Source organism: Hyla sarda, chromosome 2, assembly GCF_029499605.1.
Source record: "Hyla sarda isolate aHylSar1 chromosome 2, aHylSar1.hap1, whole genome shotgun sequence".
In the NCBI taxonomy this organism is placed as follows: domain Eukaryota; kingdom Metazoa; phylum Chordata; class Amphibia; order Anura; family Hylidae; genus Hyla; species Hyla sarda.
In genome coordinates, this window is record NC_079190.1 from 347,699,070 (window position 1) to 347,719,609 (window position 20,540).

The 20,540-nt window shown below is 40.2% G+C and overlaps 1 protein-coding gene across 3 annotated transcripts in view; it reads left to right on the plus strand.

Moving 5' to 3' along the window:
* Nucleotides 1-10,692, plus strand: part of LOC130356539 (parathyroid hormone-like) — a 37,059-nt gene extending 26,367 nt beyond the window's left edge. For all 3 annotated transcript variants that reach the window (XM_056558225.1, XM_056558226.1, XM_056558227.1), the window contains 3 exons: nucleotides 2,612-2,709; nucleotides 6,005-6,148; nucleotides 10,026-10,692. In XM_056558225.1, coding sequence (XP_056414200.1) covers nucleotides 2,612-2,709; nucleotides 6,005-6,148; nucleotides 10,026-10,287 — 504 coding nt within the window. In that variant the 3' untranslated portion in view covers nucleotides 10,288-10,692. The remainder of the gene's footprint in view (nucleotides 1-2,611; nucleotides 2,710-6,004; nucleotides 6,149-10,025) is intronic.
* Nucleotides 10,693-20,540: the final 9,848 nt, after the last annotated feature.

Genomic DNA, 20,540 nt, shown 5'->3' on the forward strand with positions numbered 1-20,540 from the left:
GCTCAGGTAGTGCAGCTCATCCAGGATGGCACATCAATGCGAGCTGTGGCAAGAAGGTTTGCTGTGTCTGTCAGCGTAGTGTCAAGAGCACGGAGGTGCTACCAGGAGACAGGCCAGTACATCAGGAGACGTGGAGGAGGCCGTAGGAGGTAAACAACGCAGGATAACCTCCAGCAGGGAACAAATGTGCATGTGTCCACTCAACCGGTCAGAAACAGACTCCATGAGGGTGGTATGATGGGGGTTGTACTTACAGCCCAACACCATGCAGGACATTTGGCATTTGTCAGAGAACACCAAGATTGGCAAATTCGCCAGTGACGCCATGTGCTCTTCACAGATAAAAGCAGGTTCACACTGAGCACATGTGACAGAGTCTGGAGATGCCCTGGAGAAGTTCTGCTGCCTGCAACATCCTCCAGCATGACCGGTTTGGCGGTGGGTCAGTAATGGTGTGTGGTGGCATTTCTTTGGGGGGCCACACAGCCCTCCATGTGCTTGCCAGAGGTAGCCTGACTGACCACAGTGCTCTCTGCTGAGGATCTCATCTCGGTACCTAAAGGCAGACTGAAAAGAACTACGCCACTTCCTCTGGAGCATACAGCAGCTGATAAGTACTGAAAGGATTAAGATTATTTTTTAATAGAAGTAATTTACAAATCTGTTTAACTTTCTGGTACCAGTTAATTTGGAAAAAATCCCACAATTCTTGGTAGTTACAAGATATAATATGTTACAATTGTAAAAACTTTTGCAAATAAGAACTAGAGTGACAGTTATACAACATCAATGTCAGGATGTATAGTGATGTATGTATGTATGTATGAGTCCAACCCTGGGATTCCTGCAATATTAAGAATGGCACTTCAAAGGCTCCTGTCTGAATGGGGCAGCATTGCACATGCTGAATTGCAGCAACATTTATTGTCTATCTTGTCAAAGATAGTCAAGAACAGCGCACTCATTTTATGCACACCATAAATACATAAATGAGAGGGATTTAACTAATTAGAATCCTTAAGACACCAATTATTATCATTAGCTCCATTACACAGACAGATACACATCAGGACCATAATGATATTAACATAATGTTCACTGTGTATAAAACATCATTTATTTGGTATCTTAATAGAATAGACAGGATTATATATTATTTTTTTCTATAGCTGCTTATCAAGACACATCAGAAAAAAACTATATTTATAGGCTGCAAATTAAAAGCATGCCATCTCTTCACATAGAATAGGTTTGTGGAAGCTGTGTGTTTCTATAGATTAACAAGGAATGTAATTAAATAGATTTACTGATAAACAATAGCTTGCAGATAGCAATTAGATAGACTTAATGACAGATTGTTTTAGTGTGAAATATCTTGAAGATAAGGTTGTTTGAAGATATATTTTCTGCAGGGTGCTAAAGTGTATAAATGCTTTACTAATACATATCATTTTAACTTATATTGAATCACAGGTCAATGTAAGCTTATGGAGATTCCCAGTGGACTTGGTTTATCAGTAACTGGCAGAGTACCCAGCAAACGGAACAATGATGCTCTTGTTCTCATATCCCAACTTCATATCACGACCTCATATCCCATCATCATTTCTCAACCTCATATTCTGTCCCCGGCACCTATTCTCAGCCCCTGTCTGCTGAACAGTCTGCAGGATGTTTAAAAGTCCTGGGCAATCTCTGCAGCCAGAAAGTTAAATGTTCAGGAGATGCACTGGTAGTCCCATAGACTTGCATGGAACTATAAACAAAAACCTTCACCCTCACAAATGGGGTTGTTAGGGTTGATTAAACTTTACTATTTTTTTTTAAGCTGACATCTAAGTAACCCTAAGTAACATGTGTACACGGTTTAATTTAAATATCTCCAGCTATTTGGATGTTATGGAAGTTATTAATAAATATGTTAAGATCAATGACAAAACAAAAAGTAATCTTGAATAAATTAATAATGATGTCCCATATTAATTAATATTGTCTGATCTGTATTCATACATTCTCTTTAACAAAAAAGTATTTAACTAAAGGGATCTGTGAATACATTTTTGGGGTCTGTGGATGATTACAGACATCTATATTCTGATTAGTTGTTTAGATTTTTTGATTACTTTTTGTGAACATGGATTATGTATGTATGTATGTGCACATGTGGAATTTTTCCAGTTATTTCTGTAAAATAGACTAAAAAATATGTTTCTATTTTAACATGTAAATGGTGAAGAACACAGCAAAATATGTAGTAAAAGCATTTCAATGTGCTAAATTTAAGCGTAGCTCCAGAGTTGCGGTGCCATGCACTCTGCACAGTTTGGCATGGAGAGATACAGATTGCCCAGAAAGTTCTGTGCACATGTTCTATTAATTAGAATAGGGCTCGTGCGTTGTACGTTGCCTTGACTCTCCACGCCAAATTTGGCACTGCATATCTGGAGGTACACAGTTAAATTTTAGACATAATTACCTATTCTAGATAGGTAGATCTATGTTATGAGAACAATATAATTACATGTTATTAATTACTTAACTACATTACAAATCTTATTTTATAATAAATAGTATTATTTCTTTAATGAAGTTCTATTTTTGCCTTTTATAGACTCCAGTGATGTTTCCTTCACAGAAATCCCTACAGCTGCTGACTTTCCTAGGAATAGTCTCCTTTGCATATCTTCTTGCCTCTGAGAACACAGAAAAGTAATGTCTTTCTTGTATTTTATATTTTTCTATTTTTTAGTATTGTTTGTTTTGTTTTTATTACACTGTTTCACAAAAATGTTTTATTACCATTTAGGATTGATAAAATTACGCATTTTATTGTTTACTATTAAAAAGGTACCGACAGAAGGATGGCTACCTATATATACCACAATAAATCAAAGAACAAACAAACAAAGTGATGTGGGCAAATGTGCATATAAGTAAGGCGATATTCGGGGGTGATACTTAGATGTAGGGTATATGATGATTACAGGGTCAAAAAACAGGAAGGCCACTTAAATGTAGGCAAAGGAACGATAAAAAATTCCCCCTCTAGGCGCAAACTTCTCCGGATGGAATCAGGCAATGGATATTTCAAGATTAAGTATTTTTACTTAACCAATTGGTTAAATAAAAATATTTAATCTTGAAACATCCATTGCCTGATTCCAACCGAAGAAGTTTGCACCTAGAGAGGGAATTTTTTATCGTTCCTTTGCCTTATCATTTGTGGACGGACTATGGCCCATGTCCACATCCCCACGGCTCTGCAGCACTCCTGGGAACACACAAGACATTTCTACCCACTACGTTGGATTACATGCACATTTATTTTGCGCTCCAGGTGAGCATACTACAGCCCTTTCACTTTATCTGATTATCTGGGATAATGCACTAGGCGCCCCGTATGGTCTTGTTCTCTATTTCTTTGTTCTACTTAGATGTAGGATGTATGATGATTAGAGGGCACTAGGAGATGGGGAATAAGGAGACTTTGCCCGTCCTATATAGCCCCCCTAACTGATCCTGCCTTTTGAGGGATCCATCTCGTTAAAAGGACGGCCTCAACCAAGTTGACCTCCCTGATGCTAGAGTGCACGGGAGAAAATAATAAAGTTGTTTGTAATGGATATGGAGGATGGGATATAGTAGCACAACCCCCCCCCCCCCCCAAAAAAAAAAAAAAAAAACGAAATTATAATTTTTTTTTATTATATACACCGTGTGAAAAAACTTGATAATGAACTAACAAAAAAGTGATAATAATTTGTTAAAAATATAGAGCTAACTGCAACCCTAATAGATGTCGGGTGCAGAGCAGAGTATCCCTATAAAAACCAACGCGTTTCCCCTGTTGGGTTAGTAAACAGGTTCATCAGGGACAGGGATATGGCTCAATGGTTGGAAGGAAAATAACCTAGGGTAACAATCAATGGTACCTGGTCTGTACACACAAAGTATGTAACATGTTAGAAAGTATTTAACACAGGGAAAGTACTTGGTATGCCCTGGGTGAACGCACAAGATAGGTCCCTCTCATGACCGTATGCTGCTGGAATGTCCATCAGGCAATCACCGGCATGGCAGAGATGTAGTGAGCTGGTCCGAGGGCTGAAGTTTAATGGCCTGATGTCGGGGCGTTCTAAATACCCATGCCGGGAGGCCTTCCGAAACGCTGCACATGTAAAGCGGTACCAGGGATGATACGCTGTTAACATTGTCATCTGTTCAATTCCGGCATTTGGGACGCATGTGCGTTCCCGGAGCATAAACATGTTAAAGTTACCTATGGGGAGACTTAGATTCCGCCGCGTAGGTACATCGGTGCCAGGAGTGGTGCGCTGTGAGCAGCGTGATCTGACAACTTCCGGTCCCTGAGACGCATCTGCATTCCACCAAAGGAGCGCAGAAGCGTAACGTGGTTGGATTAAGAAAAGCTCAGAAGACCAAAAGGGAACTAGGGATTGGTGAAAGAATTGTTCCTACAGGGTATAATAAACATTTCACAATGCTGGTCATGCTGGGATGCACAATGGATGTAAACATAATTAATAATGATGGAATGTGAATAAAATAAAAATAACCTTATATTAGTCATATAAATAAATAAATGAAGACATATAGATAAGCTTACATTCATGACATGTAAAAATGTGGCAATTACTGTGTAACTAGTGTGAACCATGGGGCCGTTTGGGCCATTCACCTTAGCTAAGTATCATTTCTCATTACATTCTACCCTGTAATTTGGTTTCATCAGTGACCCTAAATAGACGTATCTATATTATTATATTAATCTATTGTACATTCAGTTTGTAGTGTATTTATTATTGCTGCCGAATATTTTTGCTCCATTGTGTTTGGCCTTAAGTGGATTGTTTGTCCTATATGTTTAGCTTGATATATTTTCTCTGGCATGCACATGTTGCTCTCTAAGCTTGTAACTGAATAGAGGTTGCACATTCATCAATAAAACTGAATAGAGGTAGCATATTCATCAATATCCTCTGGTAAATATAATTTGTTGAATACCCATATTCTGGCTATTGGTGTGCTGTATATACATTAGGGGTTCTTATTGATAAGCTGGCTGTTAACATCTAACCATCATCTGTGTTATATCAATATACATTAGTAATGGGACATTTCTAACATGTTACATACTTTGTGGCCACAGACCAGGTACAATTGATTGTTACCCTAGTTTATTTTCCTTCCAACCATTGAGCCATATCCCTATCCCTGATGAACCTGTTTACTAACCCAACAGGAGAAACACGTTATTACAGTGGAAAGAAAGTAATGTCTATTTTATAGATTCATGTTGTCTTTGAGATATCTTATTCTCAATTTCATAGACTATTCCATTGTATTGCTGAGATTAAAGTAGAGAAGTAATATCATCAAATAAACTGCCCTAACCAAAATAAACAAAAAGGGGGCTGGAAGGGGGCACTTTCTGGTTTTGAAGTTAAATTGTGTATCAGCAATCTCTTTCAGCCAGAAAGCAGCTTGGAATAAGTTCATGTGGTATGTTTTTGTGAAGTCTCTTCAAGTAAGGGCCCTATTGCATGGCCTTAGCTGCACAGATCCGCATTCACTTTACAGAGCCATTATATGGCTTAAGCGGTGGACAGGGCAAAACAAGTGATTAGCCAAAGTAAAGCGTTTGCTCATTGGTCAGCTGATCCCTGGTCCAAGTACACAGAAAAATATTGGTCTGTGGGTCTGATATTTGTCCTGTGTAATAAGGCCCTAATTATTTTTATTTGGTATGGAAACTACTAACTACAAAACACTAATAATGAAATAAAAATTATACATCACAGTTTAGATTAAGACATATTAGAAAAGGTCACAATTAATATCCATTCATGGGGTTTCCTTCTATCATGCCAATAGTGTGTCTAGGCAATTTACATAGTACCATCTCTGATTAAGCACATTCTAAGAATAGTAACATGAGTTCTACTTTCTCTTTAATCATTTCACTTTTTGTTGTTTGTTTTAGAGAGAGATCAGTTGCCGAGACTCAGCTAATGCATGATACAGGAAAGGTGATTGAAGAAATAAATCGGCAAAGATGGTTACAAAGCTTACTGGAGACCATTCACAACCCAGGCCGAAGAACATTTTCTATGTTGACACACAATAAGTAAATTAATCATCTGATACAATATTCTTAGAAAGAATAAAAACCATGACAATCTCTGATGATATAAAAAAGTTGCACCATACAAGTAGTCTTTACGGTACTTACTGATAAACCGCGCCATCAACTTCCATTTCACTTTGCATAATATAAGGGTAACAGGAGATAAAATGCTAACAATCTATGTGAAAGTAGAGTAGCTATATAAGGTCTGGAAATGGAGAAAGCAGCTTTAGATTTGTCAGATGGAAGCAATGTTTAAAGGAATTGTGCATCTCAGTCCTACTATTCACATCAATGAAGCCAATCTGCAATACCACACACAACCTGTGTCTTGTACTGTAGCTGATGTGTGTGGACAGGAGTGGAAATAAAGCACCCAAGTTTTTTGTTTTGTTTTTACTTTAAAAAAAACTATTTAACCCATTAAGGATCAAGCCAATTATCACCCCAATGACCAGGCCAATTTTCGTTTTTGCTCTTAAATTTTTTCCTCCCTTCAAAAAATGCTAACGCTTTCAATTTTGTACCTGCAGGCCCATATAAGGGCCTGTTTTTGTATCACCAATTGTACTTTGTAATGACATCAATCATTTAATTACAAAATATATGGCAAGACAAAAAAAATATTTGTGGGGTGAAATTTTAAAAACAAAACAGGTACTCCATGGTTCTTGAGTACCAGGACTCAAGGGCGTACTTGTATGCCCTTAGTTCTTAATGGGTTAAAGATAGAATGAACAGATGTTGATCTGTTTATCTAAAAGCCACAAAAGTAGGGGAGTTGCAGTAGTCTAGTTAGGATTTTATCATTGTATGTACTAGCATCTGTTAACAGGTAGGAATATTTTGGGTGTGGGAGCAGCTTGTGATGTTGAAGAGGTGATAAGCTCTGTGTAATCCATGTTTAGTTTCAGGAAGTTGAAAGACATGAAGAAACATATGCTGACAGTCAGGTAAATGAAAGGAGAGCCAAACCTTAAATATCTAGAAAAAATCTTAAGTAGAAAGCAATTTTCAAAAGGTGTGGATAACTTGATAAAAATTTGTACACAGCAATGGAGATGAGTGAGCTGAGCCAGTTAAACAAGGTCTTAATCAGAAATTTGGGGTGACTGCAGTTCGTCGAGTTTTCAAACATTGCCAGACTCGACACGCCTGAGCATGGCAACAATTGTAATTGTAGCCGAATGGATTAGGAATACATGGGATTTTTAAACCTGAATGAATTGAGGAAATAATAGGAAAGTTAAAAAGATTAAATAGAGTAGCCCAGCATACCTTGCAGCTAGCATCAAGATCACATGACCCCAGGTTATCAAATAATTGCTTGGATAATGCATTGAAAGCGTTCATAGTGAAAGTTGACTAGTAGGTGAGTGACAAATCACCCCAGAAACATAAAAATAACTTTCTAATATTTTTCAATAAAATATTATGTCCAGTAAGGGAAATGTTAGACAGGGTAGAGGAGAGAGCACACCTGTAAGCACAGTAAGAATGTTGATGGAAGTATGAGCACCAAAATCTGATGATATGACGTTGAACCAGGTGTCAGTGGATTCCTCATTGTCTACAGTTACATGGCGTGGTGGAAATGTCCATCCTAGACAGTGTGTTCCATCTTCTTTGTCTTTGCTCCCCCCCTCCCAATGCTAAGCAAAAGGATAGCATTAGCAACAAAGAGGAGTTGTGTGAGGACAGTCAACCTTTGGAGTGTGTTACTGAGGTGGTGGAGAGGGAAGCAGTGGCCGATCATATCACTAGTGGGACTGGTGGTGGTGAGATTGTAAGGCATCTTGGTATATATGCTGAGGAACAGCAAGGAGCCCTTGATCAGGGTTTCTGCATCTGCAGGCTAAAGAAAAAAGCCTTCCAGAGGAGGGGCACAGTCAGATGGTGGTGTACCTATCTATTTATGGTATCCTGCCATGTTGAAATTCTTTTCTGTCTTACCAGACATAGAAACCCAGGCACAGTGCAAAAAGAAAGACATAGCTAGGGTCAGAGTTTAGGAATGACAGCTCTATGTAAGCATATGGAGCGGCATCACAAGGCCTAGCTGGAACTATCAATAGCCCACCGCTGTCTTCTGTCCCCTGGCTACTACTAGCACTAGTTCACCACTGTCTGCTATCCTGTGGCTACTACCAGTCCCCCACCCTTGCTGCTGCTACTAGCAACCAGGCTTACAACTACACATCCCACAATCCCAAAAAAGGGATATTTCTATTAAGCTTTTCATAAAAAAGCTATTTCTTGACCATAGCTTTATGGACACCAATCATGTTGCAACTCCCAGAAAGGGCGATTTTTTGGACAACTCCTGACCCCAAAAAAGGCATAATTTTTTCAGCTTTTTATACAAAATATATTTGTTCTTCACCATCTCAGGCAGGGCACCAAACCTTTTTCAACTCCCAAAAGGGAGAATTGCGTTTTCTTCAATATCTACTAAAGTTTTTTCCAACTATCTATATATCAACAGGTTGAGCGAACTTTCCAAAATTTAGTTTGGCGGGCTCGCTAAACTTTCAGAAAAAGTTTGGTTTGCCATAAAAGTTTGGTTAGGTTCGGAATCAGTGTAATGAAGAAAACTGTGTCCCTGTAGCAGAATGTGACCCTCCACATAGGGACCCAGTTTTCTGCTTTACAGCCTGTTCCCTGTCACTCCATCCTCGCTACCCTTTCACATGGGGACACAGTATCTTGGCACATCTCTCAGCCTTTCTCCCACCCGCCCGTGCTGCACCCAACCATCCGCTAGCTGTTGCCAGACTACAGCCCCTAACATTTACTAGAAAGTAGGATGTTATTAACTTTTGTTGGGCAGTTTCTGTTACATAATTAGACCAGAATCTGGATTGTAGGTTGGTAAATAAGGATGGTGAATGTACTTCATACATTGAAATACTGAAATACTGATACTGAAACCTGCTCTTTTTTCCAATCAGTTTCTTTTTTCTGTTAGTAATTTTTTTAATTTAATATTTAGTACATTTTTATGGGGGCTGCCATCTTGCCTGAGCTGATTTTACAGCAGTCAGTGATTTGGATCATAAACAGCAACAGACAGGACCTGTTCCATTCAGATTAAATGGAGACCTTTACAGAGGTCATTTTATAGGGAGGGGAGAGATGCTGATCTCTGCTGTGAATGGTGAATCTCTCACTACTGGAGTTACCTTTCACTGTACTCTTGCAAAGTAAGGCATTACTGGGAAATAATCTGAACGTCTCAGAACAGGAAGTCTCCAATTAGTTTTAGACCTAATGGGAACTGCAAGTGTTCAGGATTATTATAAAATATAGATAGCAAAATGGAAAGTTATAAATGAAAAAAAATCACCAAAAATTTGTAAAAATATGATTAATACAAAAACCTGTTTTAGACTATTGGTAATTTTCTGATGACAAATTTCCTTTCTCCTCTGAGAAACCTGGGCAGGTATTTTCAGGCATATGTTTACATTAGTTCAGTGCTAAAGACTATTTCTATAAGCTCTATGTTCTAATACTTTGCTCTGCACTTACATGCTCCACATGGTGTACATTTACATCAGTGTATGACAGATGCAGTGGTAGAGTTACCATACTAGTCATATCACTACTTTTCATCAGAGGGAGAATGAATGTTCTTATTAATGGCATCAAATCTTACCCTGTATCAAAGAACTTGGCCTAGCTTTTGTAATGTCTTTGAAGGGTTATGTGATCTGGATAATAGGTGGGATTACAAAAAACATACAGTTTCAGTCCATTCAAATTTTGATCTTCATTAAAAAGATATGTAATTTATAAAAATAAACATTGTTTGTCAATATATATATATTTTCATATGGTATGATAAGTAAACTAGTTATCATGTCTTGTCTTCTAGAGAGAGATCGGTTGCTGAAGCCCAGCTTATGCATGATAAAGGAAAGACTATTGAAGAAATAACTCGCCAGAGGTGGCTGCAAAGTATACTAGGAGCGGTTCACAACCCAGGCCGAAGAGAGACACCACACTTGAGCAATTTATTAAGAGAAGTACATGGAATAAGTACTGAGCAGCAGCAGAGGCTGACAGTGATGAAAGACAACAGAAACCTGCAATTCAAATCTGAAATTGCTGCATATAGTAAAAAAATGACTGAATAAAATGACTAGAAATGTAATTGTTCAGATCAACTAATAAGCAGTCATTGTTCACCTTTATAATATCTCAGTTTGAAGCTTGATGTTCCCTGCTATGTGATTTAGAATCAATACATTAGACAGTGGCTTGACTATATGGGATTCAATTTCACAGTGCTAAGCACATCTCTCTTTCTTTACTTGATAAGACTTCAATAATTTTACTTTTAATGGCTCGAGAGAATTTAAAATAAAAAGGTCATTTTTTTAACATAAGTTATCACAACCATGACAGCTGAGTTTAGGTACAATGGAAGAAAATTTTACAAATGGTATTGCATCGGCTGGCAATTCAAGGGGCATCCCCATATCCATAATCAATATTTAAATTGTAGGGCATGTAAAGTTACACATTTTTGTAAATATATCTCATTTTCAAACTTGTCTCCTTTTCATGTTACTGCTGCTCCTCTGTGCCCCTTGTTTACTGCTCATTGTCTAGGTTACCAACCACTACTTCACTCTGGAAGCAATGGTCAGGCTGCTGATGTCACACCCTCTCTGCACATACATGCTTGCTCCCCGGTCACCCTATCTGTGGGGAACCTGTAGGGAGCAGTAAATATCGGCTATTATCAGCAGTCAACTTTCTGCTTATGCCAGGCAGCGGCAGTCCCCTGCTGGCCAGAGTTGCTGGTGGCTCAGTGGAGCTAAAAGGGTGGTGGAGGGTCCCCTTATCTGCCTCCTGCCACCGATCCACTTTAACAATCAAACCAAGAATCTTTTTATTAAAAAGTTTGATAGCAGTACAAACAGCCTAGCAATATAGATATATGCCCTCACAGGCGTACATGAACAAAGATAGAACCAGAGAATATGAAAAGTGTAGAAAACGCCCAACATATGGGCCATAACAAAGTGTCAAACTCAGTAAGTATAATAACGTGGCCCGACAATAACACAGAAAAGTATAAAAAGTAGAAGAACGGTTGCCCCTAAAATAGTAAGTAAAGAGCAGGGTGATATCCCCCTCCCCACCAAACGCATCAATAATGACATACAGTGATGTCAAATAGGACAATAAGATGAGGTCAGCCAAGCGTCCCATAATAAATTAAAGCTATCAACAGTATCCTCCCGGATCGCCGACAATTTCTCATACAGAAGTATCAAGTTAACTGATTTTCTGCAATATTAAGGTGGGTGTTTTCCATTGTGAAGCTATGTGGATGCGTGTAGCTAAAAGAAGAAAGCGGAAGGTGCGAAAGGGCATTCTACATGGTCTGTGACTTAGACAAAAAGACAGAGTCCGAGGTACTTGGCTCCCACAAACTTAATAAAATATTGCAAAGACCTGAGTCCACAGGTGTGCTACCAAAGGACAGCTCCCCCACACATGATGCATCGTACCGAGAGCTGAGCATCCTCTGAAGCACAAGGGTGAGACCTGTGGAAATAGTGCATGCAATCTAGAAGGAACCAATGTCTTCATTAAGGAGACTTGCCAGATACCTTTACTAATGGCCGTAAAAAAGGCATGCCACTGCGATAAAGACAAGGTTAAATGCAGGTCACCCAAGCTTCCATAAAACTTAACTTTTGATCCTTAGAGGGGGTATTCATACGGGCATTTACCTGAGATAGCAAACCCAGCAAAGCAGGATGATATAACAAAGATGATTCATAAAAGGTCAGTGTTCCTTGATAGCCCTTAGGACCCAGGGAGGCATAATAAGACAACACTTGTAATACTCTAAATACTTCCACTGGTGGAAGAGAGTGACAATTGCATAACATTTCAAGAGATATTAGCTTCTTACCCACAGCAGGTCGGAAAGTCTAGTAAGTTTCGTCGTACGCCAACAAAGAAAAGAATCAGGGGATAAACCCCGAACGAAAGAGGGGATTAGAGAGAAGTGAGGAGAGGGGGGACAGGGGATTGTAGGGAAAACTTGAAACGGACCAGCCTCAAAAGAGATGGAGCGTAGAGAGTAAGCAGAGCAGAAGGAAGGAAGTTAGCTAGAGAGCAAGAGGATCACATTAGAAAAGGAATAAAGAGAGATAGAAGACTCCTCCAAGCCAACCCACCGAGGAGCCCCTTTGGAAACAAGTGTCAAGGCCAGTTGAGCCAGCCTAGCCGCATAGTAATATTTTAAAAAATTTGGTACAGAGAGACCACCTACTTGCTTGTGATAATGCATAACTGTTCTATTAATACAGGGCCATTTATCATTCCATGTAAAAGCAAAAAATCTTTTTGGAGAGACTGAAGGTCCTGCCGCGGAACAGGTATCGGAAAGGAGCGGAAAAGATATAACAAACGGGGAAGCACCACCATTTTAATCACAATCCTCCCCACCCATGAAATTTGCTTCAGATTTAATATTTTCAAGTCCGCTCGTATAGAGCGGTACAGAGGTGGATAGTTAGCATTATAGTCGTAAGAGAGGGTGGGAGTAAGTTGCTCACCAAGGTAAGGAAGGCCAGTGGAGAAGTCCCGAAAACCAAAGTTCAAAGAGATCAAGTTCTGGACCGAAGTGGGGATATTACAATAAAGGACTTCTTATCTGGCCACATTCACTTGTAAACCCGACAGCCCAGCAAACCTGTCCAACAAGTGAGACAAATTCGGTAGTGTGATTAGCGGGTTGGTGATGGTCAAAAGCAGATCATCCGCAAAAAGGCTGGTCTTATATTTAGTAGAGCCTATCCGCACTCACGAGACATCCACATGTGTTCTAATGGACGCCGCCAGGGGCTCCATCACCAGGGCATAAAGTGTTGGGGAGAGGGGGCATCCCTGGCTAGTGCCCCTACCAATACAAATGGGCATTGGATTCGTTGATGGAAGTTTCAGATAGTCTGTCAGGGTAGAGTAAAGATGGCATAAGATTTGAACAAAAGGGCCAGAAATGCCAAATTTAGTTAAAACTGAAAACAAATAGGGCCAGGAAACAGTATCATAGGCCTTCTCAATATCTAAGGCCAGCATAGCAGTAGATGGGGTATGGGACCAATGAATCAGGTTCATAATCTTCCGGATATTGTGAGGGACTTGTCGCCCCAGAATGAACCCCACTTGGTCCATGTGAATTAGTGAAGGAATGAAAGCATTAAGACAAGAAGCAAGGATAGAAATACGAAGCTTAGAATCTACGTTAAGAAGAGATAGGAAGATAGTTAGCAGGGAGAGAGTGGTCCTTAAGAGGTTTTGGCGGGACATCAAGAAATTCAGGGGAAAGAGAGGAGCCAGACATGAGGGAGTTGAAAAAAGAGACAAGGTGAGGAATTAGTGAGTGAGTAGACTTTTTTTTAAAGTAAACAGCAGAAAAGCCATCTGGACTGGGAGACTTGCCAATGGTGAACAACTGTCCAGTGGGCGTCTCCAACAGAGCTATACGTTCCTTGCCTAGTATTTCACGGGCCACATAGCTGAAGGGAAAAAGAAAAGGGGAAGCCCATCTATATTCGACCTGCTCCCAATGCAATGCCTGTGTCACTGGAGAAAGTCCCAACGGCGGCCAGTGTAGACGGAGCCAGGTCAGAATAAAGGTGGACCCTGGGGGGCACCCCAGGTAAAGCCATGAGATTTCGTGCTGCAGTTAACAGAATATCACGCACTTCTGGTTAGTGTAATTTCAGAATAACAACCCGAGGCAGGTCAGGGTTTCTAGGTTTAGCAAGGGCCCTGTGGATACGGTCAAATCGGAGCAATTCTGTTTTATCTGAGGGGATAGTTCATAAAATAAAGAGGTTACCGTTTTCGTGAGGTTCAGGTCAGATTCTGGTAGGCCTCGGATCCGCAAGTTGGCCCGCCGGGACCGATTCTCAAGGTCCTCTAGGTTCATTTCAAGGTCCTGTAATTGGGCAGCGTGGTCATCTAGGTCCCGCCAATCATCCTCCGCAGCATCCGCCAAAACGTCCAGCTTTGCCTTGGTATCAGAGACTCGTCGTCCCAGCTCCTGTATCTGAGAGGTGGTCGTCCACTGCTTTGGCTAGCGTTGTATGGAACATTTGCTTTATGTACCATAACATGGCCGCTGGTGTAAGGTCTTCGGTCTCTGAGGGATCCTCCTCCTGTGACTGGCCTTATGGAGAAGCCGCGCGGAAAGCCACCATGTTGGATCGGGTGCTGGACCGGAATTAATCCGGAATAGACAGATAGGGCTTGTGAATTGCGGAGTGACCCTCTCCTGCCGGACCAGGACATGCTCATGAGTCGCCAGGTGGGTAGAAGCTAGCGGTGGAGCTGACATTTAGCGCGTAGCGAGGCTAATGAGACACAAGTGGCACGAAGCTCACATCATCCGCGTCCCTCTCTGTGAGCTGCGTGCATGCGCCCCCACTGATCCACTTTATACTGTATCCAGCATTATACAGTAAATGCAATCTAATGATGAAGTGTAAAAAAAAAAAGTCTCTGAAATTATATAAAAAAAAACTCCCCTATTAAAAAATAAAATCACTCTTTTCCTTTTTTTCCCATTCTACAAAAAATAAAAAATAAATTAAAATATTTGGTATTGTCGTGTGCGTAAATGTCCAAACTATTGAAATATAATACAACAAAAATTGTGTAGCTCACTAAGCCAGGGCTGACTCGAGGTTAACTGGGTAGGTCTATACCCCACAGACCTAAAGGTATATATAGAAAAAGGATGTATAACAACAAGTGTATACAAGAACCAGTCCTCTAGAGCCAGTAGAAATAAGAAATGAGAAAATAGGAAAGAAAAATAGAAAAGAGATGAAAATGGATGAAATGAAAAATTAAGAAATTTTAAGTTTATGCAATTTTATGCAATTCTGGCTACTGAAGAATGAGACCTTTGTCTTGAAACGTGTATAGCCCTGTTTGCCATCTTTATCTACTTCTATCAGCACCTTTATCATTATCGGATACCCACGATACAGCCCTCTGCAGCGCTGCAGTACCCTCATCTTGGATTACTATTGGGATCGCGCGCGCGATCCAGCACGAGGACGCCAGCTCACTTACCTGTTTATACCATCCAGCAAACGCTACGGCCGGACGCAGATCCGTGCCCACCTGTACCCCGCCGGGACCGCTGGAGCAACCACCTCTGGGCCGGAGGCAGCTCTGTGCCAGCCTGGTTCTTGTATACACTTGTTGTTATACATCCTTTTTCTATATTAAAATATAATGTTTATGATTCTGCATGGTAAACAGCATAAACGTACAAAAATATCAATCACCAAAACTACAGCTTTTTAATCACATCATACAGTCACGGCCGTAAATGTTGGCACCTCTTTTTCAAGAAAATGAAGTATTTCTCACAGAAAAGGATTGCAGTAACACATGTTTTGCTATACACATGTTTATTCCCTTTTGTGTGTATTGGAACTAAACAAAAAAAAAGGGAGGGAAAAAAAGCTAATTGGACATAATGTCACACCAAACTCGAAAAATGGGCTGGACAAAATTATTGGCACCCTTTCAAAATTGTAGAAAAATAAGATTGTTTCAAGCATGTGATGCTCCTTTAAACTCAACTGGGGCAAGTAACAAGTGTGGGCAATATAAAAATCACACCTGAAAGCAGATAAAAACAACAGAAGTTCACTTAGTCTTTGCATTGTGTGTCTGTGTGTGCCACACTAAGCATGGACAACAGAAAGAGGAGAAGAGAAAAGTCTGAGGACTTAAGAACCAAAATTGTGGAAAAATATCAACAATCTCAAGGTTACAAGTCCATCTCCAGAGATCTAGATTTGTATTTGTCCACAGTACGCAACATTATCAAGAAGTTTGCAACCCATGGGACTGTAGCTAATCTCTCTGGGCGTGGACAGAAGAGAAAAAAAATTGATGAAAGGTGTCAATGCAGGAAAGTCTGGATGGTGGATAAGCAGGCCCAAACAAGTTCCAAAGATATTCAAGCTGTCCTGCAGGCTCAGGGAGTATCAGTGTCAGTATGAACTATCCGTCAACATTTAAATAAAATGAAATGCTATGGCAGGAGACCCGGGAGGACCCCACTGCTGACACAGACATAAAAAAGAAAGACTACATTTTGCCACAATGAACTTGAGTAGGCTAAAATCCTTCTGGGAAAACGTTTTATGGACAGGTGAGACCAAGATAGAGCTTTTTGGTAAAGCACATCATTCTACTGTTTACCAAAAACGGAATGAGGCCTACAAAGAAAAGAACACAGTACCTACAGTGAAATATGGTGGAGGTTCAGTGATGTTTTGGGGTTGTTTTGCTGCCGCTGGCACTGGGTGCCTTGAATGTGTGCAAGGCATCATGAAATCTGAGGATTGCCAATGGATTTTGGGTCGCACTATACAGTCCAGTGTCAGAAAGCTGGATTTGCATCCGAGATCTTGGGTCTTCCAGCAAGACAATGACCCCAAACATGTCAAAAAGCACCCAGAAATGGATGGCAACAAAGCGCTGGAGAGTTCTGAAGTGGCCAGCAATGAGTCCAGATCTAAATCCCATTGAACACCTGTGGAGAGATCTTAAAATTGCTGTTGGGAAAAGGCCCTTCCAATAAGAGAGACCTGGAGCAGGAAGCGTGGTCCAACATTCCGGCTAAGAGATATAAGAAGCTTATTGATGGTTATAGGAAGCGACTGATTTCTGTTATTTTTTCCAAAGGGTGTGCAACCAAATTTTAAGATATGGGTGCCAATAATTTTGTCCAGCGGATTTTGGGAGTTTGGTGTGTCATTATGTATAATTTGGTATTTTTCTTCCCTTTTTTGGTTTAGTTCCAATTCAAACAAAGGGAATAAACATGTGTACAGCAAAACATGTGTTATTGCAATCCTTTTCGATGAGAAATACTTAATTTTTTTGTAAAATATTTCAGGGGTGCCAACATTTACGGCCACGACTGTATATCAGGAAAATGTTTTTATAAAAAGCGATCGAAAAGCCCCATCAAAACAAAAGGTACTGATAAAAACTACATATCACGGTGCAAAAAACGCATACCTGTATAGTGAAAAATTTAAAATAAAAGTTATAAGGGTTAAAAAAGGAATATTTTATCCATACCAGTTTTGTTAAAAAGTTAGCATTTTTTTAAAGTAGTACAATAATAGAAAGCCTATAAAAAGTGTGTATCATTCTTATCGCATTGACCTACAGAATAAAGATAATGTACCATTTGTACCAATTGCACTGCGTAAAAACCAAACCACCCAAAAGTTGCAAAACTGCAGTTTTTATAAATTTCTGCCAACAAATATATTTTTGGTTTTGTGGTATATTTTATGGTGAAATGATACAATTGGTCACGCAAAAAACAAGCCCTCATATGGATCTGTAGAGAAATATAGTTACGGAATTTAAAAGGAGAGGAGGGAAAAAAAATTATGCAAAAATGAAAATTTGCTGTGTCCTTAAAAAAGCGTTATTCCCGGGAAATTTTTTTTTTTTGGACTATGCTACAGGGGCTGTAAAGTGAGTGTACTTCATAATATAGTGTCTGTACCTGTGTGTGACTGTTTTCTCATAATTCTTCTGTGATTTTCACCCCAAAAATCTGACTGTTGTCTCAGATTTTTCCCAGGTTGCAATGCGGCCGAGACCTGACTCACTAGCCAGCTCATGACAGGGAGCATGTCTGCTTCAATGGGTGGAGTGATCGCTTGGTGGGAGAGAAATCAATTTGCAACTAATGCAACAGCTGTAGGCACCCTGAAAACCACAGGTCTTTTGAATGGATGCAGCTCATTTATGTTTCAATGGGTGGGGTGGCTCATGTGTGGGAAGGAGGAAAATGGAATTATGGCATTTGTAGTCAAAAAAGAAAAACTCAAATAGGAAATACCAGTTCACAAAAAGCTACCCACAGTATCATGCTGATCTCACAACAAGCCATTTAGCCCAAAGACAAGTGCAGATCCTTCCTAAGCATGTCCATTACTGTCTGGCAGGTACATACTAAAATCGCCTTATGGTGGATAACCCCTTTAAGGCCAAAATGGTCTGAGTCCTTAAGGGATTCAAGGGAGTGCTACTAATCTCAGCTTGTTACCTATATAAAAGACACCAATCCACAGAAGCAATCAATGGATCAGATCCCAAACTCTCCACCATGGCTTAAACCAAATAGCTGTCCAAAGATATCAGAGACAAGATTGTAGACCTACACAAGGCTGGAATGGGCAACAAGATCATTGTCAGCTTGGTGAGAAGTTGGTGCAATTATTCACAAATGGATGATACACAAAATAACTGTCAACCTCCTTCAGTCAGGGCCTCCATGCAAGATCTCACCTTGTGGAGTTTCATCAGATCAATGATGAGGAATCAACATAGAACTACACAGATGGATTTGTTCAATAATCTCAAGCCAGCTGGGACCATAGGGGGAGATTTATCAAAACCAGTGTAGAGGAAGAGTGGTGCAGTTGCCCAAAGTAACAGCGCAGGCCTGTGAAAAATGAAAGAAGCAAGCTGATTGGTTGAAATGGGCAACTGAACCAATCCTCCTCTGCACAGGTTTTGATACATCTCCCCCATAGCCTTAACAAAACAACTGGTAACACACTACGCTATGAAGGACTGAAATCCTGAAGCATCCCTTGCTCAAGCAAGCACATGTACATCTGAAGCTTTCCAATAAATATCTTAATGATGTTCCTATATGAAATGAATCTTGGCTTACCCAAATTGACCTGAATTGCCATATGAAAAGTACTTAAAGGGGTACTCCGGTGCTTAGACATCTTATCCCCTATCCAAAGGATAGGGGATAAGATACCTGATCGCGGGAGTCCCGCCGCTGGGGATCCCCGTGATCTTTCACGCGGCACCCCGTTTGTTATCAGTTCTGGGTCCTTCCATTCCTCCTATTACTCTGGTTGCCCATCTTTGAACCCTCTCCAGCTCACTATATCTTTTTTGTACACTGGTGCCCAGTACTGTACACTGTATTCCTTGTGTGGTCTGACAAGTGATTTGTACAGTGGTAGAATTATCTCCTCGCCGTAGGCATCTATGCCCCTATTGATGTACCCCATGATTTATTTGCCTTGGCAGCAACTGCCTGACAGTGGTTGCTACAGTTAAGTTTACTATTAACTAAGACTCCTACGTACTTTTCCATGTCAGTTGTTCCCAGTGTTCTGCATTTAATACATAATCCCAGGCTGGATTTTTTCTCTCCATGTGCATAACCTTACATTTATCAGTGTTAAACCTAATCTGTCACCTCTCAGCCCAAACCTCCAACCTATCCAGATCCACGTGTAATAGTGCACTGTCCTCTATTGTGTTAACCACTTTACAGAGTTTAGTATCATCTGCAAAGACTGCTACTTTACTATACAGCACCTCTACAAGGTCATTACTAAATGTATTAAATAGAATAGGACCCAAAACTGACCCATGTGGTACCCCACTAGTAACAGTAACCAAGACAGAATAAGTACCATTAATAACCACCGTCTGTTTCCTACCACTGAGCCAGTTACTTACCCACTTGCACACATTTTCCCCCAGCCCAAGCATTCTCATTTTATGTACCAATCTTTTATGTGGCACTGTATCAAATGCTTTGGAAATATCAAGAGATACGACATCCAGCAATTTACCTTGGTCCAGTCTTGAGATTACCGCCTCATAAAGGCTGATCAGGTTAGTATGACAGGACCTTGTTTTTGGTATGTACGACCGATCCCTCATAAACCCATGCTGATATGGAGTCATACATTTAATTTGATCAAGATACTCCAAAATAGCATCTCTTAGAAAAACCTCAAACAATTTACATACAACGGAGGTTAAACTAACAGGCCTATAATTCCCGGGGAATTTCCGTGAGAAGAACTCTGTCCAAAACAGTCGTAGGGGTGGACGTCTCCTGGCGGCGTATATGCTCTGCACATGTGGGTAGTTTCCAGCTTGCACCATTGCACTTTAGCAGGGTTTATATAGCCTGCGGTTATCTATTCATGCATTCAATTTACTTGCACCACAGTGTGCTGTTGTACAGCCATCCTACATTGTTATATATTGATCATGCATTAGAAATTGTGTGCAACCTGAATACACCCACCCCAATATATATCTATATATTGTATGGCACATGCCATTTTAGATGTTAGTATCTCATGCACTATATCCAGCAGACATCCTTTGTTTCAGTTGCCATTCCTCCACTGTCATTATGTATTTTAATCTGTGCTTTGCAACAATAAAGTTTGTGAATTATTTGCTACCCATGTCTGTTATGGCGCTTTTTTGATATTGGTGTTTGTTGTTTTCAGGGAGCTTGCACATAAAAAAAAAA